At 42.0% G+C, this 26050-nt stretch overlaps 1 protein-coding gene across 9 annotated transcripts in view; it reads right to left on the bottom strand.

The window, feature by feature from the left end:
- Nucleotides 1-7251: 7251 nt before the first annotated feature.
- Nucleotides 7252-26050, bottom strand: part of LOC114891740 (lysine-specific demethylase 5D-like) — a 44360-nt gene continuing 25561 nt past the window's right edge. For all 9 annotated transcript variants that reach the window (XM_029216128.1, XM_029216051.1, XM_029216469.1 and 6 more), the window contains 14 exons: nt 16364-16483; nt 16047-16241; nt 15594-15775; nt 15387-15511; nt 15114-15261; nt 13861-13957; nt 12941-13299; nt 12377-12515; nt 11530-11709; nt 11241-11375; nt 10472-11062; nt 10115-10193; nt 9786-9985; nt 7252-9674 (listed from right to left, as the gene is read on the bottom strand). In XM_029216128.1, coding sequence (XP_029071961.1) covers nt 9270-9674; nt 9786-9985; nt 10115-10193; nt 10472-11062; nt 11241-11375; nt 11530-11709; nt 12377-12515; nt 12941-13299; nt 13861-13957; nt 15114-15261; nt 15387-15511; nt 15594-15775; nt 16047-16241; nt 16364-16483 — 2955 coding nt within the window. In that variant the 3' untranslated portion in view covers nt 7252-9269. The remainder of the gene's footprint in view (nt 9675-9785; nt 9986-10114; nt 10194-10471; nt 11063-11240; nt 11376-11529; nt 11710-12376; nt 12516-12940; nt 13300-13860; nt 13958-15113; nt 15262-15386; nt 15512-15593; nt 15776-16046; nt 16242-16363; nt 16484-26050) is intronic.

The following is a 26050-nucleotide window of genomic DNA, read 5'->3' as shown; positions in this document are numbered from 1 at the left end:
GCTGTCCTCCTTTCTTTCTGCATTTTCTCACTTCTCTGATTAAATGTATTATGTTTGAATTAATTAATTATGTTCACTATTTTATATTGGAGTATAGTAGGTTAGCAGAGTTGTGGTAGTTCCAGGTATGCAGCCAAATGATTCAGTTATATAATACATATACATGTGTGTCTTCTTTTTCTTGTTATTTTCCCATTTAGGTTGTTAGGTAATATTGAGCAGAGTTCCCTGTGCTATGCAGTAGGTCCTTGTTGCTTATCCATCTTAAAGATAGCAGTGTGTGCCTGTCAATCCCAAACTCCCAACCTATCCCTTCTTTGACTGAAGTTTTTCTACAGACAAAGGCAGGCAGAGGTGGGTGGGGCCCCATTCTGAGGAGGCCTCACAGGGTCCTGCTCAGGTTCAGCGTCAGCAGGAGAGCCATCGGTAAGGGAACTCGGACCCTTGACAGTAGACTAGACGCTTAGAATAGCTAGTGCCCCATGTGGCTGGGATAGGACCTTGATATCTGTGCCAGCCGCCTGCTCCCTAGCACACTGGCTAGCCATGAGTATTTCTCAAAGGAAGTCTCATACCAGCACGGTGAGGAGTTATCCACTGGGTATTTTTCTATCTCAGTCCCCTGGAAGGAAGAGCATGCCGTGTGTAGATCCTCAGGGAAGCCCTATATTTCCTCGTGAAACCTCCACGGGGATCAAATTCTAACTCTCAGCTGTCACATGGGTGGGCTCCTTTTATGACAGTAATGGCAGCCCTGAGTTCCTGGTGAAATAACGCATCACCTGCAAAAGGACAGCGGAGGTGGACTCCATGGTGGCTCTTCTTAGGTGTGCCCGCTCACAACGCGAGGCAGAAAGTCATACAGAGATTACGGAGATTGGTCTGCGGCAGCGGCCCTATAATGAGCCTTGTAGAACAATCCCTTCCGCCTTTTGGGTCTGAGCGAAGCACCCAAGTACTTGAACTCAACACTCCCGGCTGAACTCCATCTCCCATCAAAGCCGTTGGAGAGTGCATTTCATTTGCTCCCATTTTGCCAAAAGGTCTCGCTGTCAAGGTAGCTCTGATGTCTTTGCACTTCTTGTGCTAAGATACGGGCGTGACTTCAGATGAAAAGTCACAGTTATATCCATTCGGGGGTAGAATCGGAACGAGGGTAAAGAGAGATGGGGAGAAATTTCTGCTTTAAAATGTTGCCTTTGTGCTATCTTACTTATCTTTGAGACGATGGTGAAAAAGTGAGATGACGGAAATGGACATTAGTTTTATCATTCAGTGAAAAATTTTAGAGATTCTGGAAATGCATACTTAATAAGAAATAAACCCATAAAATGATATTTCTCCTTTCTTTAAATGCCGGTGACCAAATTTGTTAATTTAAATTTTTGTCTATTTCTAGACCTATTTTTCCCTAGGCAGGTAGTGCTGAGAAGAAGAAAAGAAAATGATGACTTTGAGGTAGTCCTTTTTGTCTGATATTTTTAATGTTTTCTTAGATAATGTCATGCTATATCTTGTAGATGACTTGGAAACAGACACACACACACAACCCCATGTTTATTTTATCCGTATAGCATTAATGGAAAGATAAAGTATAAGGGAAAACAAGATCACAACTTGTTTTAAATCCTAGGAAAGCTATAATTCAATTCACTCTTTTAAGTATTTTGAGAGGATGTCATAGCTGTGTCAATATATGCAATTAAGTGCTGTTTCAGTGACTCTATAATTCATTTATACTCTGAAATCTCTGATGTTTCCTTAATTGATCAATCTTGTAGTCACTTGAAATATACATGAATTACTTTTATTTATATTTGAACTGCCACCAACTGGGTTTGGATTTTCATTTCCTTAAGTGGAAATCTAACATTTTATTACAAGAAAAGTGTGTGGGTTTGTACTAGTGATTGCCTGTAGGGGTGAATCACTTAGACTTTATCTCTAGCTGTGGTAGATTGAAGATATGGTCACACATTTTTGGCAGTTCCCAAGAGATGGAAGCTCTTTCCCTACCCCTTCCATTGGGACTGGCCTAATGGTTTGCTTCCACCAATAGAATGCAACAAGTGATGTTGTTAAAAATCCAAGCCTGAACTTCTAGAAGGTACATAGCCTCCCCTTCTGCTCTTTGACCCTGTAGTAACGTGAACAAGCCCGGGCTACCCTCCTGGAGGAAGCGACACCCTAAGGACAAGGGGCAGAGCTATTTTACCTGTCCCAGCCGAGGCCCCAGAAATAAGATGCAGAGATCCCACAAGCCACAGAGTTGAGCCATCTCCTCTGCGCCCCACCCAAATGATCACCCCACAGTATCACGAGAAAAATAAACAATGGCTGTTTTGAGCCATTACATTTCGAATGTATGATTCTGCATCTCTACAGAAATGAGACAGTATCCCTCACCAAACATGCCCAAAGAGTTCACTACAAAATAAATGTAGGCAAAGGCTGATCAAAGATAACAGCGTTAATTCAGACCTCAGTTGCTGTAGAAACTGTAGTTATGTGCTAATATTTGCTCTGTTCTTTTTGCAGTAAGGTAAGGCACACAATTATCTTTTTTTATAAGTTTGATCAAGGAAGGAAACAAGGTTGTCAGATAAATTTTTCTTTCTGATGCCACATTTTAAGAGGGATTTGTCTCATGGGCAGTTTATATAGTAGCTATGTTGAAAATACAAAAAAAATGTTTTTATATGTCTCATTCTAAAAACATATGCTTAATAATCAAAGGGAGATAGTCTAATCTGAGAGGGGTGAATATTTCTGAGGACATATTTCGGTAAAGGAACTACTTAGAAAGTATAAAGGTTATGTGTGATAATATGCCACTTAAAATACTTTCTCCCACAGATGCATAATTTCAGTTGTGTTTTTGTAAGAAGTTGTATACTAAATTCCACATTGTCCAGTTTGTCCCTGGATTAATGCCTCTAATAGACTTATTCTGTGGGTGATGGACTTGATGTTTTATTATTGAAAGAAAGATCTTTACTTACATGGTTGTCAAGAAAGAGAATCAATCCCAGTTTTGTCCACACACCCGATTTTTATCAATATGTATCTCATGAAACGGTAACCGTTCAACAGTGCGTGCACTTATTCACTTGAGACTTCTCATTTCTGTGACTTAGAGCAAGAAGGTACTATTTTGGCTTAGATAGTATTGTGCGTGGGTTACCCGTGGATCGTTACAAATGTAGAAGCGCAACTGCGTCGTGCTTTGGTGGTTCCGGTTTTGTGCATCACAGTGTCCCAAGGCAACTGCCAGGATGAATTAGGTATGGGGTCCGCCCTGGCTTGCCTGCACTCCTGTTGAATTAAACTGTGAGAAGCATCTGCTCTAAACGACGTTTTGTAGGGTCTACATAGCTGTTCTAACAGTTATTTTGCACCATATTCAACTGTTCCTTGAGGTATAGAGATTGCATGAGCGCCCTGATCCGTCATCCTTTCCTGCCGACACACCCTTCACAATGGGAGTTTGTGGCTCCTTCTAGCACAAGGTGGGAGAGAGTTCCGCACCCCTTGGTAATAAGTTTGCCCCTGTTTACTTGCTTTAGCCGGTGGGTGTCCACACTTGTGATATAAGCAGAGGTTTTGAAAGGGCTTGTGCTTTTCGGTTTGCTGCCACTGCTCACCCCAGTCCTGAGAGCGTGCCTGAGCAAGCTTGTTGGAAATAAGACATCTATGGTGACATTTCTCAGCTGACAACCAGACCTAGGTAGACCCTGTGAGTGAAGTCAGTAGACAGCAAAGAACCCAACTGAACGCAATCTAAAGATCCACCCTTCTGCCTCTTTAGCTAAATAACTGTACTTTAAGCCACTGAGCTAAGGGAGGTTTGTTATGCGGCTTTATGGTGCTACTAGATAAGTGATCTTTTCTTCAGCATGCTCTTGTTTGATTGGCAATACACTGAAATCACCCCCCCTAGAATAGAGTATGTGCATCTTATTTTTTGCCATGTATGCGGGCATGCGGTCAGTCCATCTTTTGGTTAAATCAATAAACTTAAGTTATTATGAGTTAATATAACATCCTCCAGCCCTCATATATTAACATAATGTGTTAATAATTATAACAATTATGTTACTACAAGAGGGGCAGAGTTCCATCGTTTCACACCATTATGAGGTTAACAGCTGTGTCACTGAGATGAAAAGTGGGTTTAGAGGTTATCACTTTTGAGGCATGCTGGTACTACTGCGTCCTGGTGTCCTATGGAGGAAATCAACTAATAAAGGGGGAAAATCTTCAAGATATATTCAGATATCCTTAAGAACACCAGGAAATTTGCTGCTTAATCAAAGCCGATAGAGAACCTGCATTTATGGAACTTACATTCTTGCCCGAAAGATAAAGCAATAAAATGGACATTGGCTGTCGAATCCCACGGCAGTGTGGCCTGCCTTTCTCTGCAGCAAAGGAGCCCTGGGTTCAAATCCTAGCATGATCATTACTTGGTTTGGGGAAGGTGGATAAGATTCTTAGATTCTCTACGCATCCACTTTCTCATAAAAAAAAAAAAAATCAGGCTATTAATATCGCTTCCATAAGAGTTGCTTTGGGAAATGAATCGAACGGCATATTCAGAATGCTTAGCAGGCACCTGGCAGATACTTAACTGTTCAGTAAGTTGTAGTTATTATTACTAAGATGGCTCGCTGCTCCTATGAACCTGAAAATTCAGGAGCAACAGTTTATTTGGAACGAAATTCGTGTAGCATTCTGATGAGCTGTGCAGAAAAGCAGTGAATCACACTATTTGTAATATAGAGAGTTGCCTCTCTTTGAAAATGGGGCAGATTTTTAAAAAAATATTTCATCCTAAGGGACCCAGGCCCAAGGGGTTAGAAGAAGCACGGCAAGGATTGAGGTGTCTCGTTGGAAACCAGATGTGGACACATCTGGAGAAAAGGGATCATCCAGAGCAGTGCTCAGGTAGGTTATTCATCATACAGATTAGAACGGACCCTGCAGACAAAGTTACTGACGCTCCCATATCATTAGGGATTTTTGGAATCCCACGAAGACTTTAGGAACTATGGAATCACCAACTTTGGTATATATTAAATAATCACAATGATAAAAATAATTATCCATTAGGAGAAATGCAGATGTAGAAAAGTGAAAACAAGAAGAAAAAAACCCCAGAAATCTTTTTTCAGAGCATCAACGTTATGGTGTATTGTCTCCCAATCTTTATTCTTCTTGACATTTAAAGGAGAGCTACAAACTAAATTGGAAATTATTTCACAGAAACAGAACACTTTTTTCCCCCGAAAACAAAACAGGTGTTATTTCATTGTCTCTGACAGAGAAAGCTGAACAACGAATCTCAGACTCCAAACAAAGCATTTCAGAAAATTATCAGAGTTACCGTTTGTGCCCTTAAAATTGCTGTAATAGACCTCGGCATTTTTGAATCTTTGTTCTACTAAAAGGTGAGAGGAAAATGTGCACAGGTGTCTGACATAAGCAAGATGGTATTAAACGGCCCTATATTAGTGGGTTGGAAATATGCTGATGAAATAGAACTAACACAATACCTTGACTAAAAAAGAAAAGTACTTACTCGGGTCTCTGTTAGAAACAATGCACAACTCTGAAATATGCTTCCGTTTTGAGTTTATGGGCACTCCAGCTAATGTCTTTTCTTCCTTAGGGTGTTTAAAAATGATCCGAGAATGCTTCCCATCAGCATAATCCATGGATCGTAGTGGTAGAAGTTTATTCGATTCCCTAATAGCCGTTCTAATTAGGCACATGAGACTATACTGGTTGCCTCAAAGTTCTGTCCGGATCCCTCATAGGTTATGGATCCAAAAGGAGGTGGGATGCAGTACAGACTGACCCGAGCTGGGAAAGCTGTTGGAAAGCTAACGGGGCAATTGCTCTTTTAGGATTTGAGACTAACTCAGTGGATATTGGGTGGAAATAGATGTCCTGAGCTGCAGTGACTCGCTGGGACCTTATAAAAACAGCATCTTGCCCCGGAGTGATGTAATTTGGGTCATGCCGTATACTCCTAGGTCTCCAGCTTGATGGACATCCGCCCAGCATCTCGATTAGCCAGCTCTGCATGGGCACACGTGCTTCTGTTGTTCTGAGTGCACAGCCCAGAACACTGAGGACCAAACAAACCTTCCAGTACATACGGAAAATTGCTAGTGAGCCACTTCTGTGACCGAAGATTTAAGCCATATGAAGGCAAGAGAGGCCTATTCATCATCCCCACCCCTGCCTCCTGCAGAGGCAACGCAACAACTGAAGAGAACTTTTCAGTGCATGTGCTGAAGACGTGAATTTCTCTTTTCATTCTCTGTAGGATTAATTTCCAAAGATATAGCAGAATGTAACAGAACAATGAATCAGTGCCTGGAAGATCTGTAAGTCTTAACGAAGAGGCCTGACTGGTCACCTGCCAGATGACAGAGGAATCCCTCTTCCAGTCATTGCCTCAACTCAGATTTACAAACAGCTATTAAAAGTACTGAAGGGAGGTTCCAAGTCACCAGCTTTAAAAGGGATTATTCGGAGCACTCATAATCCTATTTTTTTCTAGCCAATACCTTTTTACCATATATTAACTGAGTATCTACTTGAGTCCTTCTGTGTCTTTTCTATCAACACACCATGGTTTTGGCACTTCTTAATCTGTGTCAATAAATTTGTTTTTCATTGGGGTATAGTTGCTTTACAATGTTGTGTTAGTTCCTGTTGTACAACAAAGTGAATCAGCTATATATGTACACATATCCCCTCCCTTTTAGACCTCCCTCCCATCCCCCGTCCCACCCATCTAGGTCACCATAGAGCACCGAGCTGAGCTCCCTGTGCTATAGAGCAGGCTCCCACTAGCTATCTGTTTCACGCGTGGTAGTGTATACGTCAAACCTAATCTCCGTATTCGTCCCACCCTCCCCTTCCCGCACTGTGTTCACATGTCCGTTCCCTACATCTGCGTCTCTATTCCTGTCACGCAAATAAGCTCATCTGTACCATTTTTCTAGGTTCCACATACGAGATAACGTAGTTTCTTTTTCAAAAAAATTTAATTGGGGTATAGCTGTTTTACAATGTTGTGTTAGTTTCTACTGTACAGTGGAGTTCCTCATGCTACACAGTAGGTTGTTATCTATTTTATATTAGTGTATATATGTCAATCCCAATCTCCCAATTCATCCCACCCCTCACTTTCCCACCTTGGTGTCCATACATTTGTTCTCTACACCTGTCTCTATGCCTTGCAAACTGGTTCATCTGTACCACTTTTCCAGATTCCACATATATGTGTTAATATATTGGTTTTCTCTCACTTTCCTCTGTACGACAGTCTCTAGGTCCGTCCACATCTCTACAACTGAGCCAATTTCATTCCTGTTTATGGCTGAGTAACATTTCATTGTGTGTATACACCGCATCTTCTTTATCCATTCGTCTGTCAATGGACACAGACATTAGGTTGCTTCCATGTCCTGGCGATTGTAAATAGAGCTGCAATGAACCCTGGGATACATGTGACTTTTTGAATTATGGTTTTCTCAGGGCATTCCCAGCAGTGGGATTGCTGGGTTGTATAGTTCTACTCTGCAGGCAGAAGCTCAACTCTTTCACTACATTATCAGTATTTTCCATTAAATGGTAATTCTCAAAACGGTGAGCTGCATATGTAAACTGTGAGAGAACAAATACAGGGAGCAGATGCTGTATTTAGAAGACACTCTTTAGAAAATACAAAATTTCTGAGGCCCATGGGGAGTCATAGGTCCTTTTGCCACATTGCAGAGGAAGAGGAAAGACACAAAAGCTTAAGAAATAATTCTTTTACTTCGATAAAATATCACAAGACATTCTATTTTACCTGATCCTTATGCTGCAAGAGGATATCACTTTTTTTTTTTTTTTGGACAAGTGAAAAAGGTAAAACTGGGGGAAGGAGACTATGATTAGGTTTCCCAGTAACAAAGCTATACTTTAGGATCACCTGCTGGAATAAAGAAAAGGGAAGAGAATAAAGAGGGTGGCAGTGATTACAGGCATGGAATTTCATAGAAAAACAAGTCTACACTGGCTGGGGTCAGCAGGAAGAGAGGGAGCAGCATTGACTTAAGACATTCAAACCAGGTTGACAGAATTAGATTACTGGAAAGGAGTAATAGTACAACAGCATCTATATGACTAGACCCCTTAGAAAGAAACACGAAAAACAAACTGATTAAAGGTCTTGTACTGGTGTTGCCCGAGATATTTACACATTGAAATCTTACAAAAAATACTATTAGATGAGATGTTATATTTATCATTTGAAAGCACAGGAAAAGCTTAACAAGTAGTATTCTCAACTTCAAATCTATATGAAACAGAACTCATAGCCAACTGTATATGGAAAAACAGATTGGTTCTAGGCTACTACAACGATTTGAAAAAGAAAGAAGTGGGAGGAACCACTCTACCTTAATGTAAAACTTTCTAAAATCTACATTAATCAAGACAATGGAATATTGCCAAAGGGACAGACAAAATGGAATAGGTCAAAACACAGACACACAGTAGAAGCAACATTTTTGACATAATGATAATAAAGCAAGCAAGAAAATAACTTTTCAGTAAATGGTGCTGAAACTGGCATCCATGAGAAAAAATCCTTGACCAAAGTCTAACACCTTATACAATTAACAGTCCTCCACCCCTACCAAGAAAGACATTATGCATTTTAAAACTAAATTTTTACATTTCCAAACCTCAGCCCTTCACTTTTCTTGTATTCCCAAAAGTGCTAAAAAAAAATCTGCAGTTTCAAAACACACCTGGTGATGTTTTATTTCTAAGTAAATAAATTAAACATAGACAACAGCTCTAACCAACAATTTGTTTTGCTCTATTCTTTTTTGCCTTACCAAATAATTACATCATAAATGTCTCTTATTACAATGTGAACTAAGGTGAGAAAATAAAAGGAGGTAGAATGAAGTTGGAAAAAGACTTCAAGCACCAAAATATTTTAAAGATATAAGAGGAAAAAAAGAGGAATACAGGAAGAGAAAAAAAAAAAAGAGACATTTGCCTTTCTCAAGTTTTATCTGCACCAGTCTAGGAAAAAAAGTGGCTTGGGAAATATCTCCTTATATGCTAGTCACAGTAACGTTGCTGGGAAAAGGTGCTATCCATAGGGACAGAGCTTAAAAAACATCACCTTTAGGAGTTAAGATTTGAAAACTATCTGAAGTGACAAATCCTAGATAGAAAAGAACATATAGGACCTACAAAGGTCCAGGAGGCAGTGGTATTAAATAAAAATCTTTTGTGTTACTGTCACACTCTTGCTGCTCAGGGTATGACAGGTGTACCAAAGGTGTTGAAGAAGGAAATGGTGTTGTAGGAGCTGAATCCTTCCCTTGTAAGTTATTTTGGTTCCCTTTCAAGATAGGGTTATGCTCTGCAGAAAGTGTCATGAATATATTTTCACAAACTGTTCCCTCTTCAAACTCTTCTTCCTCTTGGCCCTCCTCAGGCTTTATCTGTGAACTCCGGGCCTTTTTTGACTCCAGCTCTTCTTGAACAATACGCTCACTCTTTCTACCCAGATCTACTTTCCGCTGCCGCCGCTGTCGCTTCTCAAGTACCTGGCCCCTTATCTGACTTCCTTGATGCTCAGGCTTCTCCAGCTAGAATAATACACAGACAAGCAGAAAGGAGTTTTGGGTCAATGGCCAGGCCTGGAATTTCGGCCTACTTGGTCTGATCTCCTGGCCCTGGCCATCACCCCACCACATCACCTCCAGAAGTGTGCGGATCCGTGCTAGGTCTGGAGGCTGCCCAGCTTGCAACAGCTGCCAGATGCTGTGGTTCTCATCCAGAGTCACCTCAAGGAGATCCCCCTCCAACATGAGCTCCTCCAGCAGGGCCCTAGTTGCCTCAGGCAGTTCCAATACGGGGCCAATCAACTGAGGCAGTACTGAGGAGAGCTGTTCCAAGTCTGGGGCATGTGGAGACAGGCTGCATTAGAGTGTGCCCCTGTCTGATCCACAACACCTTGACAAAGCCAAGGACCACATGGATTACTCTGGTAGTATCTATTCAACAGCTTACCCACACTTAGACATACCTGTCTTATGTGAGTCATAACCGGCAGCTACCTTCTCAGGACTGCTTACACTGTCTCTGTTCTCCAGCAACCCCTGGACCTGCAAATGAGAGCAAGGATGAATCACAATAACAGAAGAACCAGGCCCTATTGTTCCTCCCCCAACACCAAGCATGGGATCCTCCACCTCCTGGAACAGGAAAGCAGACACAAGTTTATAAAAGTGGGAAGTCTAGGGATCTGCACAACATGAATGGGGCAGGGAGGCTAGACCAAGGGAGACTGAAAATTCAAGAACAAAAACAGGGATGAATAGTAAATATGGGTAGTGAGAGGAGACTGAAATTTAAGAACAAGAGCTGGCACACAGCTGCTAACCTTGGTCATCTCCTTGCCATTGTCTTTTCTGAGATAGTCAGAGACAGCAGCTGAAGAGCAAGTATGGGGATCCTTGGGTGCGGGTTCAAGCTGCAGCTGCTGGCGAAGCTCAGCCAGCCGTTCCAACAGAGCAGTCACATCCTTAGACGCCAGAGCTTCTCTGGCACGGCCTTGCCACCAAATGGCCCTCTCTGTGAGGCACTGCAGGGCCTCACCCTCAGGCAGCCGCACAGGCAGTCTCTGCAGTGCTACCAGCAGTGCCAGTATGGTCTCCAGGCGTGGGCGCCGTGAGCGCATGCACAGTGGACACAAGAATTTGGTGTCCCACTCCCACCAGGCCAGCAGTGGTGATGAGGTGGCACTGGGTCTCAGGGAGCTGAAGAGGTGGGGTACTGACACACATCGCCCATGGAACCAGTCCTGACATAGGTCACACTGCAGAGCTCCCACCCCGGCTGGCACCTGCCCACACACACAGATGGAGGTTGCAGAAGAGGCTGTAGCTGATGGACTGAGCTTGGCGGAGTTGGTGTGACGAAGCTGCAGGATTCCCTCCTTCTCCTTCTGTTCCCCCTCCTTGAAGGCCATAATCTGCCAGGCCCAGGACAGAAGAATGGTAGATCAGCACTCTACTCCCTCCCTCTTCTGGTGCCATTAACACCACAAACCATGAGTACTAATGCTCAGGGAGCAAGTGGTCTACCTACAGTCACACAGCTGAGACACTTGCAGGCAGGTTCTTCACCCCATCTGTGCCCAAGTTCCTTACCACGGATCCTGGGTCCCTGAGGTCCTTCGCAGAAAGTCCCAGCAGCTCTGTATCAGATTTATATAACCCCATCTCCTTCTCCATCCACCGGCGCTTGGTCCTGTCTGAACCAGTGTCTGCACATGGGCAAAGCACCTGAGGCACACAGCAGAGAAGTCAGGATTTCCCCACCTCACACTCACTTTCCTCTCCTCCCAGGACCCTCCAAGGTCCCATGTTCTCATGTGAGTCATGTCACAATAGCAAGGCCAGGGATATGACTGGTGTGGTTCACGGTCACAGGACGCACCTCCAGCAGCGTGTAGCATGAATTCTTCTTCAGGAATATCTTGGAAGCCTTCTCTCTCCAGGAGTGTGCTGTCAGTACCTGCAACTCTAGCTGTCTCAGCTCTTCCAGCCCTACCGGTAGGTCCCGGCCCACAGCTACCAAGCCCTCCAAATCATCCAAGCATGGGTAGTGGTCACCATTCTGGGACAGGGGCAAGAGAAAAGCTCACGTGAGTAATGTCAAAAACTACTAAGTGCATGGGGGCTTCCCTGGTGGCACAGTGGTTGAGAGTCCACCTGCCGATGCAGGGGACACGGGTTCGCGCCCCGGTCCAAGAAGATCCCACGTGCCGTGGAGCAGCTGGGCCCGTGAGCCATGGCCGCTGAGCCTGTGCGTCCGGAGCCTGTGCTCTGCAACAGGAGAGGCCGCAACAGTGAAAGGCCCGCGTACCGCAAAAAAAACAAAAGAAAACAAAAAAAAAACTAGTAAGTGCAGACATGCTGACCAATGTTTAGTTTCAAGCTGCATAGTCATGATAAGACTCTATAGACTATTCTGGAGGAAAAAGAGGGATAGCAACAACTTTTCTAACAGAGCTCCTAGTTTCACCAGTTCAGGAAAAAACACCTACTTAACAGGCCACTTGTTCTGTTCTGCTTTGCTTTGTCTGGCACTTTCCACACTGATACTCTCTGCTCTAGGCCCATGCACGTTCTTCCCTTTCACCTGTTCTCATGCTGATATCCTTAGTTCCTTAAGGGTGCCCTTCAACCTGCAGCTTCCACTTTCTAGCAACTGAGTTGTCTAAGACCAAAGTGTCCTTCTTTCAGCTGAATGTTTGAGGTAGGAAAAGAAACAAAGTTCTCACTTGTATCTCATCCACATCAGCAATCCAAGCCTGTGCCTTGGTCAGAGCCTCTTTGAGTGCCTGGATGTTAGGCAGGTGAACAGGGATGTTTTCTGCCTCACGAATTATGGCTTCCAGTGTAGCTGGTGGATGCTTCTGCCTAAAAATGTTTGGGGAAAACAGAACCAATCCTTAAATGTATACATATACTGGGTTCTTTTCTGGTCCTAGATTTCTTTGGCAAAATCAGAGGTAATGAAAACTTTGACAGAGAAAGTGAGCAACAATTCTCCAATTCTTAGGAACTCTCTAAACACTGAAGTAAACATGTGACTCTTTTAGAAGTCATGTCCAGTGTCTCTCATCCGAGAACAAACTCAGGCCAGGAGTATTTCCTCAATTATTGCCTTTAAACAGTAAAGTATCTATAGGACTGTATGACATGTCATATTAATCGTTTATAGTTTACTGGATGGGTAACTGGGACTCTGGTACCAGAGTCGTGCATTAGAAGCCATACTTAGGATCATCCCCAAACTACAAAGACTTCGAATCATAGTAATATGAAAAAAGTGTGGGCTCCACCTGGCCTCCAGGCAGAAATGAGCCTTTTCTTCCCAGCGCTCTGCAATGGTCAGCAGTTCCTGAAGCTCAGCCCGGGCCTTGTCCACAGAAGGGCTGGAAGCTACTTTGGCACCTGTAACCAACAGACCCTGCATGATGACCAAGGAGCCCCTTTGGGCCGAAGGGTCCAGTGCTTGCTTTACTTCATCTAGCCATCGTGCTTGCTCCACTTGCTGCTGGAGCTGACGGGCTTCAGGTACTTCCACACCCAGCTGCTGCCCCCTTTCCAACAGGGACCGCAGTTGCCCCAGACTGGCTGGCAGTGAGGCCAGGGTTTTCCGGGCCTCAGCTTGGTAGTCCTCCACCTGCTGCAGGAAATCCTGCAGAGAAATTGAATAACAAACATTCTTTATTCATCCTGATAGTCAACCAGCTGGCCTTGTTGTGCTCCCACTTATCTTCAGTGATGTCCTAAGACATGGCCTGCTTGATATCAACTCATTTATTTACCATAAATACTCCTGCTTCTCCTTTAATTATTTGAAATTTTGTTTGGCCTTTGTTTGTTTGGCCTACTTTAATAGCTACTTTTGTTTGGCCTACTTTAATACCATCTTACTCTTCTAGAAAGCTTCCTGATACTTTAAAGTAAAAAAAAAAAAAAAAAAATCTTCCCACCCCCTTCAGGTTCTCCAATGCCAGGAGTAAGACTTTCATGTAGCCCTCTGCTTAGTATGTATAGTAACTTTTGTTTGGAGGATATCACCTTGTACTGTAAGCTATCAGGATAGACATTGTTGGACCAGCCATCTCCATAGCTTCTAAGAAAGATGTATTATAAGGAGCTACTTAGAACAATCAGTTCTCACACCTTCCTATAGCATCTTAGACTTTGCTAGTATCTGATGTTAACAAGGATGCCACGCCGCGTCCCTCTTCACCTTGACAAGCCCCATCTGACGCATGGCACAAGGGAGGCTGCCCATCTGCTCAAGAAGGACCCGGAGCTCAGTCAGGGTCAGTTGTGGTGTTTCAATCCTGCAGGAGTCAGGCAGAAAAAATTCACTCAATAAACCTGTGAAGTCCATACTTCATGCATTCATGAGAAACCCATCATCCTTATTTCTCTTCCATGTAATAGTAATGCTTCCAAAGTCATTTTCTAAATTGGTACTGTGAACCAATAAGTTAAGATAAAAAAGACTTGAGGACAACTGACAGCTGACAGAAACTGTTAACGAAGAGACTGGAGATAACCTAAGTAAGAGAATCTAACTTTTTGAGGATATTTAATAGTTTGGGGTCTAGGGTAAGTGTCATTAGTTAGAAGAGTGAAAATAAATACAGAGTTTTTCTGGACATAACAAAAATATGAGATGGTCCCTAGATAACTTATTTGCTGTAGTATTCAGTTAAGACATATAAGGAGACCTAAATGTGGAATAAGTAAGACATAAAAGTAAATAGCCAGCAGGATATGAGCAGTAGTCAAGGCCACTGACCATGAGTATCCCTTGTCAAGGTGCGAAAGTTTTTATTTCTTTTGAAGTAGAAAAAGAAAACAAGTTATCTACAAGAGGGAATCACCTCTACTACTTTAACTGTTTAAAAACTTCAAGTTAAAAAAAAATGACTCTGACATTCTGATTAATAGCTCCTATTTTTCCTTTACTTAAAATTTATAAAGCATATGTATATAAATAATCACTAAGTTAATTTTTCAGAGAAGCAGGTGTATATCAGTTAATCATATACTTCTGCAACCAATTATGTAAACACAATGTGAGGATTTCTTCCAAATTCTCAAATTTTATCTACCTACATAGAAAAACATAAATTTTGTGGAAATTCCAGTGGTTGAATATCTTTATGAAATTTGCTGATAGGTCAGGACTATAATTTTTCCATTCATGACATATTATGTTTGAAGTTGCCTATTTTCAATGGTTTGTTGTTCATATCCCATTGTTTTCATGTCTTAATAAGTTCTCACTGTAAGTTACCCTATGTTGAATCCATGCCTTGTCAACTAGATTATTAACTATTGGTCACCAATAAATATAACTGATTATATATACACAGATATAGAACATATTAACTTCTGTTACATGGATTCTTCACTTACAGTCTACCCATTTTTCCTTACCGATTTTCACATATTGCCCATCCTTTTTGGGTCTCTTCTCTAACATACCTGACCTCTTGGCCACTGACCAGACCCAACACTTGGGTGACACAAGCCTCTGCTTCATTCAGGCAATTCGTCAATCGCTGAAGCAGCTCACTGTTAGGGAACCTTCTTTCACGGGCCTCAGACTCCAGTGCCCTTAGCTCTTCAAAGCCTGGAGAGACAGTTAAAGTTTCAAGAGGTAGGCAGTATTATGAACAGCTGGAGAAGAGGGATTGGGAGTACTGAAGAAAAAGAAACAGCGCTTGCCCTTGGGTTGTTCCACCTCTTATCACTTACTCCGCTTCCGGCCATCCTCTACCTCTAGGGCCTCTCGCACTTTGTTAGCCCAGGTGTCAAAGGACTCGGCGCGAACCTTCAGCTTATGTAGCATGGCGGGGAGCTCATCCAAGGTGTAACGATACCTGGGGGAATGGTGCAAAGAAAAGCACATCTGGCCCAGTTCTATAAACTCCTCTGTGTCCTCCAAGTAGGCCCCATGCTCACCGCAGGTACTGCCGGCTACTGGAACACTTGCAGAGGTCATTGATGTGGGAAAGGCAGACGAGGCCATCTGGGCAGTCATAGCAGGCCAGGGCTGATAGGAAGCATGTGGTCTTGCACTTGATGCACTGGCGTTCATCATCTGGGAGCAGCTCAAAAGCCTCTCGCTCAGCCTCCGTGATGCCCTGGGGGTGTTCAACCCACATATACTGTAAAGACTAGGAGCAGGGTTGTGGACACCCCACCTCAGCCAACACCGAGCCCTGCTGTGGGCTCAACCGTGTAAGGACAGCTGTAGAGAAATCGGAAGAAAAAAATATAAACAAATATAGTTTTTCTTCATCTTCAAAATGTGTGACTTAGAGATGAGGAACAGAATTCTTACTCAATTTCTGTCATGTCTCCCATCCATAGTCTACTTCACTGAATCCCTGAGTTCTGTTCTCCACCACGCACCTTGTCCAATAGGGACTTCCGTAAATGTCGCTCCTCCTGCACCATAATGAACATCTCCTTGTACACAGCCACAGCCAGGTTCAAGTCTAACTTCTCTGGAAAAGCAGCCATTTTGCATATGAGCTCCTCATGGGAGAAGACACAGTAGCGCCGAAGTCGGCGGTAGTGTTCGATGCACTGGCGTCCAGAAGGCAGCTGTAAGCAGTTCAAGTCTATGTTAGAGAATCTGGAGACCAGAGTGCTTACCTTCTCCACAATAACCTCTACTCATATGCTTTACACTTTTCTATCTGCAAACCCATCCATTCCAGACTCACCCAATCAGCAGTACAAAAGTTGACAGCCTCTGCAAAGTTGTAGCCTTGGTTAAAGCCGCTGTGGTAAGCTCGAGGGAAAGTGATGACAAATTCTCCTGCACACTGATTTGTACGCACAACCTGAAAAGAAGAGACAGGAGGGTGTGGGTCAGGACTAAGGATGGGATGTAGAGTCAAGAATGCCTTTCACATAAACTCTACTTCAGCATTTATGTGCCCTAAAAGAGAAAATGAAGAGTGTGATGGTTAAAAGTGATATTCAGACAAAAGTACAGACGAAAATAATGCACAATTCAAGAATTAAATACATCAGTCATCCATGAACGTGAAGAAAATTCGTAACATCAACAAATAAAGAAATGTCAATTTCAAAGGTTGGGAAATAATATCAGCACAAATGATGGAATGGGAACTCCAAACTTTTGTCCCTCTACCAATGACTAGGCTGGCAAAAAGTTTCCTAAGCATTTTCAAAATTCTGCATTAAAATCACAAACTACAAAAACCATAAATTAAAAAAAGGAAGAAACAAAGAAGAAATTTTTAAACTGTCACAAGTATACCATGGTGTCATAACTTCTCAGTCTATGACCCCTTCACCCAATCTCAACAGCTACCTTGAGGACAGCAGTTTTAAGATCCTGGTGCAGCCTGCTGGTGCCTGCAGCACAATGTAAATCTTGTTTTCAAAACACTGATGTGTATTTTGACCCGTCACATGGCTCCCTGAAAAATCAGCTCAAGTATCTCCCCTTATTTCATCTGCCTGAGGGTTTCCCCTCAAGAGTAGAAGCAGCTTCACATATTCTGTTTGTTGAAAGCATGCAAAGAAAAATGTATTACCCGCTGTCACCTTTACTATGATAAAAAAGACTGACCAAAAAATAAATTCTAAAATGCCTGGGAAGTAAAAGGCAAGGGAAAGAGATATTTGGGGAAATAAGGGCTCTGAAAAGCTCCTACTTATTTCTGAAAATTGAGAAGCCTATATGAATACTAAGGAAAAAAACCTGTGAAGACCCTAAACTCCAACCTCTGGCTGATTTTTTGGCTACAATCAGGTGATGACAGTTTTAAACAGCTTTCACTAAGCACTGAAAGAGAGCCCCCAACCAGAGCCAACCTGGGAAGACTGGGAGGATATATTTTTCTTTCTCTCTTCTTGGTTTAAGGAAAAGTCTCACTGATAGATGACTACCACTCTAATGGAACAGAGAAAAACAACAGACTTTACAAGATTACTTCAAGCCCATAAAAAAGACACTCAAAGTCATTAGTCATTAGGGAAATACACATCAAAATCACATGAGATACTTCTTTTTACCACTGTGATGGCCAAAGATTTTTTTTTAAAGAAAATAACAAGATGGGAAAGATGTAGAAAAAAATGGAACCTGTCAGTAGGAAAATATACTGGTGGATCCACTATGGAACACAGTATGGAGGTTCCTTAGAAAGATAAACGTTGAATCATATGATGCAGCATTTCTGGCTATATAACAAAGAATTGAAAGCAAGCGCTCAAGAACTTCCCTGGCGGTCCAGTGGTTAAGACTTCGCCTTCAAGGAAGACCTTCAAGATAGCGGAGAAGTAAGACATGGAGACCACCTTCCTCTCCACAAATACATCAAAAATACATCTACACGTGGAACAACTCCTACAGAACACCTACTGAATGCGGGCAGAAGACCTCAGAATTCCCAAAAGGCAAGAAACTCCCCACGTACCTGGGTAGGGCAAAAGAAGAAAAAAACAGAGACAAAAGAATAGGGATGGGACCCACACCTCTGGGAAGAAGCTGGGAAGGAGGAAAAGTTTCCACACACTAGGAAGTCCCTTCACTGGTGGAGATGGGGGTGGCGGTGGGGAAGCTTTGGAGCCACGGAGGAGAGCACAGCAACAGGGGTGCGGAGGGCAAAGTGGAGAGATTCCCACACAGAGGATCAGGGCCGACCGGCACTCACCAGCCTGAGGCGCTTGTCGGCTCACCTGCTGCGGCAGGTGGTGGATGGGAGCTGAGGTTCGGGCTTTGGAGGTCAGATCCCAGGGAAAGGACTGGGGTTCATTGCGTGAACACAGCCTGAAGGGGGCTAGTATGCCACAGCTACCTGGGAGAGAGTCAGGGAAACAGCATGGAACTGCCTAAGAGTTAAGAGACCACTGTTTCAGGGTGCGTGAGGAGAGGGGATTCAGAACACCACCTAAACGAGCTCCAGAAATGGGCATGAGCCGCGGCTATCAGCACAGACCCCAGAGATGGGCATGAGATGCTAAGGTCGCTGCTGCTGCCACCAAGAAGCCTGTTGCGAGCACAGGTCACTATCCACACCCCTCTTCCAGGGAGCCCGTGCAGCCCGCCACTGCCAGGTTCCCGGGATCCAGGGACAACTTCCCCGGGAGAACGCACGGCGGGCCCCAGGCAGGTGCAACATACCGCCAGCCTCTGCCGCCGCAGGCTCGCCCCGCACTCCAATCCCCTCCCACCCCCCCACCCCCGGCCTGAGTGAGCCGGAGCCCCCGAATCAGCGGCTCCTTTAACCCCGTCCTGTCTGAGCGAAGAACAGACGCCCTCCGGCGACCTACACGCAAAGGTGGGGCCAAATCCAAAGCTGAGCCCCTGGGAGCTGTGAGAACAAAGGAGAGAAAGGGAAATCTCTCCCAGCAGCCTCAGGAGCAGTGGATTAAATCTCCACAACCAACTTGATGTACCTGCATCTGTGGAATACCTGATAGACAACGAATCACCCCAAAATTGAGGTGGTGGGGGTGGGGAGGGGTTGTAGACTTGGGGTTTGCTTCCTGCACCTAATTTCTTTCTGGTTTTATGTTTATTTTAGTTTAGTTTTTATCATTGTGGATTAGTTTATTGGTTTGGTTGCTCTCTTCCTCTTTATTTTTTTTTTCCTTTTTTCTCTTTTTGTGAATGTGTGTATGTTTCTTTATGTGATTTTGTCTGTTTAGGTTTGCTTTTACCACTTGTCCTAGAGTGTTTTTGGTTTTTTTTACACTTTTTGTTTTGTTTCTTTTTATGAGTGTGTGTGTGTTTCTTTGTGTGATTTTGTCTGTTTAGTTTTGCTTTACCATTTGTTTTGGGATTCTTTTTTTTTTTTTCTTCCTTTTCTTCCGAGCTGTGCAGCTGGCAGGATATTGGTGCTTACGAACAGGTGTTGGGCCTGAGCCTCCAAGGTGGTAGAGCCAAGTCCAGGACACTGGACCACCAGAGACCTTCCAGCCCCACGTAATAACAATCAGTGAGAGCTCTTCCAGAGATCTCCGTCTCAACACTAAGACTGAGCTCCACCCAACAGCAAGCAAGCTGCAGTGCTGGATGACTCATGACAAACAACAAGCAAGAGAGCAGCAACCCCACCCATTAAGCAGAGGCTGCCTAAAGTCATAATAAGTTCACAGACACCCCAAAACACACCACCAGACATGGAGCTGCCCACCGGAAAGACAAGATCCAGCCTCATCCACCAAAACACAGGCACCAGTCCCCTCCACCAGGAAGCCTACACAGCCATTGAACCAACCTCACCCACTGGGGGAAGACACCAAAAAAAAACCCAGGAACTACGAACCAGCCTGAGAAAAGGAAACCCCAAACACAGTAAGGTAAGCAAAATTAAGGAGACAGAGAAACACAGAGAAGATGAAGGAACAAGGCAAAAACCCACCTGACCAAACAAATGAGAGGAAATAGGCAGTCTACCTGAAAAAAAATTCAGAGTAATCATAGTAAAGATGATCCAAAATCTGTGAAACAGAATGGAGAAATTAACAAGGACCTAGAAGAACTAAAGAGCAAACAAACAATAATGAATGACACAATAAATGAAATTAAATATTGTCTAGAAGGAATCAATAGCAGAAAACTGAGGGGAAGAATGGATAAGTGACCTGGAAGATAAAATAGTGGAAATAACTACCATAGAACAAAATAAAGAAAAAAGAATGAAAAGAATTGAGAACAGTCTCACTCAGAGACCTCTGGGACATTAAACACACCAACATTTGAATTATAGGGGTCCCACAAGAAGAAGAGAAAAAGAAAACGTCTGAGAAAATATATGAAGAGATTACAACAGTAAGCTTCCCTGACATCGGAAAGGAAGTAGTCAATCAACTTCAGGAAGCACACAGAGTCCCATACAGGATAAATCCAAGGAGAAACATGCCAAGACACACATTAATCAAACTATCAAAACTGAAGAAAAGAAAGAATATTAAAAGCAGTAAGGGAAAAGCAACAATAACATACAAGGGAAACACCATAAAAATAACAGCTAATCTTTGAGCAGAAACTTTGCAGGCCAGAAGGGAGTGGCAGGACATATTAAAAGTGATGAAAGGGAAAAACCTCCAACCAAGATTACTCTACCCAGCAAGGATCTCATTCAGATTCGACAGAGAAATCAAAACCTTTACAGACAAGCAAAAGCTAAGAGAATTCAGCACCACCACAATAGCTTTACAGCAAATGCCAAAGGGACTTCTCCAGGCAGGAAACACAAGAGAAGGAAAAGACCTACAATAACAAACCCAAAACAATTAAGAAAATGGTAATAGGAACATACGTATCAATAATTACCTTAAATGTAAATGGATAAAATGCTCCAATCAAAAGGTAGAGACTGGCTGAATGGATACAAAAACAAGACCCATATATATGCTGTCTACAAGAGACACATTTCAAACCTAGGAAAACAAACAGACTAAAATTGGGGGAATGGAAAAAGATATTCCATGCAAATGGAAATCAAAAGAAAGGTGGAGTAGTAATACTCCTGTCAGACAAAACAGACTCTAAAAGATTATTATAAGAGACAAAGAAGGACACCACATAATGATCAAAGGATGAATCTAAGAAGAAGATACAACAATTAAATATTTATGCACCCAACACAGGCGACCCTTAATAGATAAGGCAAATGCTAACAGCCTAAAAGGGGAAATTGACAGTAACAGAGTAATAGTAGGGGACTTTATACCCCACTTTCACCAGTGGACAGATCATCCAAGTGAATATAAATAAGGAAACACAAGTTTTAAATGACACAGATGGACTTAACTGATATTTATAGGATATTCTATCCCAAAACAACAGAATACATTTTCTTCTCAAGTGCACATGGAATATTCTCCAGAAGAGACCATTTATCTTGGGTCACAAATCAAGCCTCAGTATTTAAGAAAACTGAAATCATATCAAGTATCTTTTCTGGCCACAATGCTATGAGACCAGGTATCAACTACAGGAAAAAAACTGCAAAAAAATACAAAAACATGGAGGCGAAACAATACACTACGTAACAACCAATGGATCACTTACAAAATCAAAGAGGAAAACAAAAAATACCTAGAGAGAAAGGAAAATGAAAGCATAATGATCCAAAACCTATGGGAAACAGCAAAAGCAGTTCTAAGAGGGAAGTTTACAGCAATACAACCCTACCACAAGAAACATCTCAAATAAACAACATAACCTTACACCTAAAGCAATTAGAGAAAAAAGAACCAAAAAAGCCTGAAGTTAGCAGAAAGAAAATAATCATAAAGATCAGATCAGAAATAAATGAAAAAGAAATAAAAGAAACATTAGCAAAGACTGATAAAACTAAAAGCTGGCTCTTTGAGAAGATAAACAAAATTAATAAACCATTAGCCAGACTCATCCAGAAAAAAAGGGAGAAGACTCAAATCATCAGAATTAGAAATGAAAAAGAAGTAACACTGACACTGCAGAAATACAAAGGATCATGAGAGTCTACTACAAGCAACTTTATGCCAATAAAATGGACAACCTGGAAGAAATGGACAAATTCTTAGAAAGATATAACCTTCTAAGACTGAACCATGAAGAAACAGAAAACATGAACAGACCAGTCGCAAGTAATGAAATTGAAACTGTGCTTAACAATCTTCCAGCCAACAAAATTCGAGGACCAGACAGCTTCACAGGTGAATTCTATCAAACATTTAGAGAAAAGCTAATAACCATCCTTCTCAAACTCTTCACAGCAGAGGGAGGAACACTCCCAAAGTCATTCTACAAGGCCACCAATGCCTTGATACCAAAACCAGACAAGATGTCACAAAGAAAGAAAACTACAGGCCAATATCACTGATGAACACAGATGCAAAAATCCTCAAAAAAATACTAGCAAACAGAATCTGACAGCACATTAAAAGGATCATACACCATGACCAAGTGGGGTTTCTTCCAGGAATGCAAAGATTCTTCAATATGTGCAAATCAATGTGATACACCATATTAACAAACTGATGGAGCAAAACCATGTGATCTCAACAGATGCAGAAAAAGCTTTTGAAAAAATAACCATTGCAACAAAAAGAATAAAATATCTAGGAATAAACCTACCTAAGGAGACAAAAGACCTGTATGCAGAAAACTATAAGACACTGATGAAAGAAATTAAAGTGTAAATAGATGGAGAGATATACCATGTTCTTGGATTGGAAGAATCAACATTGTGAAAATGACTCTACTACCCAAAGCAATCTACAGATTCAATGCAATCCCTATCAAACTACCACTGGCATTTTTCACAGAACTATAACAAAAAAATGTCACAATTTGTATGGAAATATGAAAGACCCCAAATAGCCAAAGCAATCTTGAGAAAGAAAAACAGAGCTGGAGGAATCAGGCTCCTGGACTTCAGACTATATTACAAAGCTACAGTAATCAAGACCATATGGTACTGGCACAATAAAAGAAATATAGATCAATGCAACAGGATAGAAAGCCCAGAGATAAACCCATGCATCTTTGGTCACCTTATGTACGACAAAGGAGGCAAGAATACAAAGTGGAGAAAAGACAGTCTCTTCAATAACTGGTGCTGGGAAAACTGCACAGCTACATGTAAAAGAACGAAGTTAGAACTCTTCCTAACACCATACACAAAAACTCAAAATGGATTAAAGACCTAAATGTAAGGCCAGACACTGCAAAACTCTTAGAGGGAAACACAGGCAGCACTCTATGACATAAATCACAGCAAGATCCTTTTTGACCCACCTCCTAGAGAAATGGCAATAAAAACAAAATAAACAAATTGGGCCTGATGAAACCTAAAAGCTTTTCCACAGCAAAGGAAACCATAAACAAGACACAAAGACAACCCTGAGAATGGGAGAAAGTATTTGCAAATGAAGCAATTCACAAAGGATTAATTTCTGAAATACACAATCAGCTCATGCAGCTCAATATCAAAAAAACAATCAACCCAATCCAAAAATGGGCAGAAGACCTAAACAGACATTTCTCCAAAGAAGACATACAGATGGCCAACAAACACATGAAAGAATGCTCAACATCATTAATCATTAGAGAAATGTAAATCAAAACTACAATGAGATATCATCTCACACCAGTCAGAATGGCCATCATGAAAAAATCTACAAACAATAAATGCCAGAAAGGGTGGTGGGAATGTAAACTGATACAGCCACTATGGAGAACAGTATGGAGGTTCCTCAAAAAACTACAAATAGAACTACCATATGACCCAGCAATCCCACTACTGGGTATATAGTGTGAGAAAACCATAATTCAAAAAGAGACATGTACCACAATATTCATTGCAGGTCTATTTACAATAGCCAGAACACTCTATGACATAAATCACAGCAAGATCCTTTTTGATCCTGTTGCAGTTTATCTTATGACAGGGTTTCCGAAAGCAAGCTCATCACATGGGATGAATTGTGCCGAAGCACAGCAGTAGAGGGCTGCCGCTCGCTCAGGCAAAACAGCGCCATCTGTCCTGCTGTGGTAGTTTTTATTTAAGCATTATCTATGTTTACACCTTAAGACTTGTTTTCTTAACATTCCAGAAATGCCAAAGCAGCAACATATGTTTTTATTGATTATACAAGCAACAATGGGCTTTCCTGAAGACATGCCGTGCTTCGTCCTTGAGCTCATAAGCAGCACAAGGACATCTTGTGTTCCCATCATTCTGATTATACTAAAGTAGCACAAGGACGTTTCCTTGTGTTCTGATTATACTGAAGTCATTTCATGGATCAGTGCCCAAAGTATCCAGGACTGCCTGCAGTCCTGGCTTATTCGCCCGCCCTCGGTTTGCCGAGGGCTGCCAGCCCCTTGCTCTGCAGAGGGGTTCTGGCTTATGGGTCACATCTCCTTTCCATGTCCTCAGTTATTCCACTACAGATCCAACTCCTAGATTAATGAAAATAAAAACAAAAGTAAACAAATGGGACCTAATGAAACTTAAAAGGTTTTGACAGCAAAGGAAACCATAAACAAGACAAAAAGACAACCCTCAGAATGGGAGAAAATATTTGCAAATGAAGCAACTGACAAAGGATTAATCTCCAAAATATACAAGAAACCAAACTGAGTTATTTGTAGTGAGGTGGATGGACCTACAGTGTGTCATACAGAGTGAAGTAAGCCAGAAAGAGAAAAACAAATACCATATGCTAATACATATATATGGAACCTAAAATAAATGGATGTGATGAACCTAGGGGCTCAACGGGAATAAAGATGGAGACGTAGAGAATGGACCTGAGGACATGGAGGGGCGTGGGAAGAGTAAGCTGGGACGAAGTAAGAGAGTAGCATGACATATATACACTACCAGATGTAAAATGGATGGCTAGTGGGAAGCTGCTGCATAGCACAGGGAGATCAGCTCAGTGCTTTGTGACCACCTAGTGGGGGGGATAGGAAGGGTGGGAGGGAGGTTTAAGAGAGAGGGGATATGCGGACGTATGTATACATATAGCTGATTTGCTTTGTTATACGGCAGAAACTAACACAACATTGTAAAGAAATTATACTCCAATAAAGATGTTAAAAAAACTTCTTTGCCTTCCAATGCAGGGGTGCGGGTTTCATCTCTGGTCCAGGAGCTAAGATCCCAAATGCCTCTAGTCCAGAAAACCGAAACATAAAACATAAAAGCATAAAACATAAAAAGAGGTAATATTGTAACAAATTTAATAAAAAAACTTAAAAGAAAATGGTCCACATCAAAAAAATCCTTAAAGAAAAAACTGCTCAAACATTTTTATAGACAAATGTTGAAAAGCATTATTATTCACAATAGTCAAAAAGTGGAAAAAACCTAAATGTCTATGGAGAGAAGAATGGATAAACAAAATGTGGCATATATATACAATGGAATACTTTTAGGCCAAAAAATCATGACAAACTGACATGCTACAACATGGATAAACCCTGGAATTATAGTAAGTGAAAGAAAGTGAGACACAAAGACCACATACTGTACAATTACATTTACAGGAAATATCCAGAATAGGTAATCTGTACAGACCAAAAATAAGTCTTTGGCTCAAGGACTAGGAGAAAGGGGTGAATGGAGACTGACTAGATGGCAAAAGATTTGTTTTTGGAACTACACAGAGGTGGTAGTTGCACAACACTGTGGATGTACTTAACCCACTGAATTATTCACTTTTAAATCATTTATTTTCTACTGTGTATTTTGTATTATGTATTTGTATTATGCATTATCTCAAATGACAACCCCCAAATTAGTTCAGAAAAGTCACTAAACAACAACGCTACCACAAAAGCAGTAATAACAAATACTGAGAGGAGGTGGTAATGACACAATCTGATTTCTGGAGCTGCCACAATACAATACTCAGAAGTCCTATTTTCA

This window comes from Monodon monoceros, unplaced genomic scaffold (assembly GCF_005190385.1).
Source record: "Monodon monoceros isolate NGI ecotype Baffin Bay Population unplaced genomic scaffold, NGI_Narwhal_1 Contig174_ctg1, whole genome shotgun sequence".
NCBI lineage: Eukaryota > Metazoa > Chordata > Mammalia > Artiodactyla > Monodontidae > Monodon > Monodon monoceros.
This window is presented reverse-complemented; position numbering and strand designations above follow the sequence as displayed.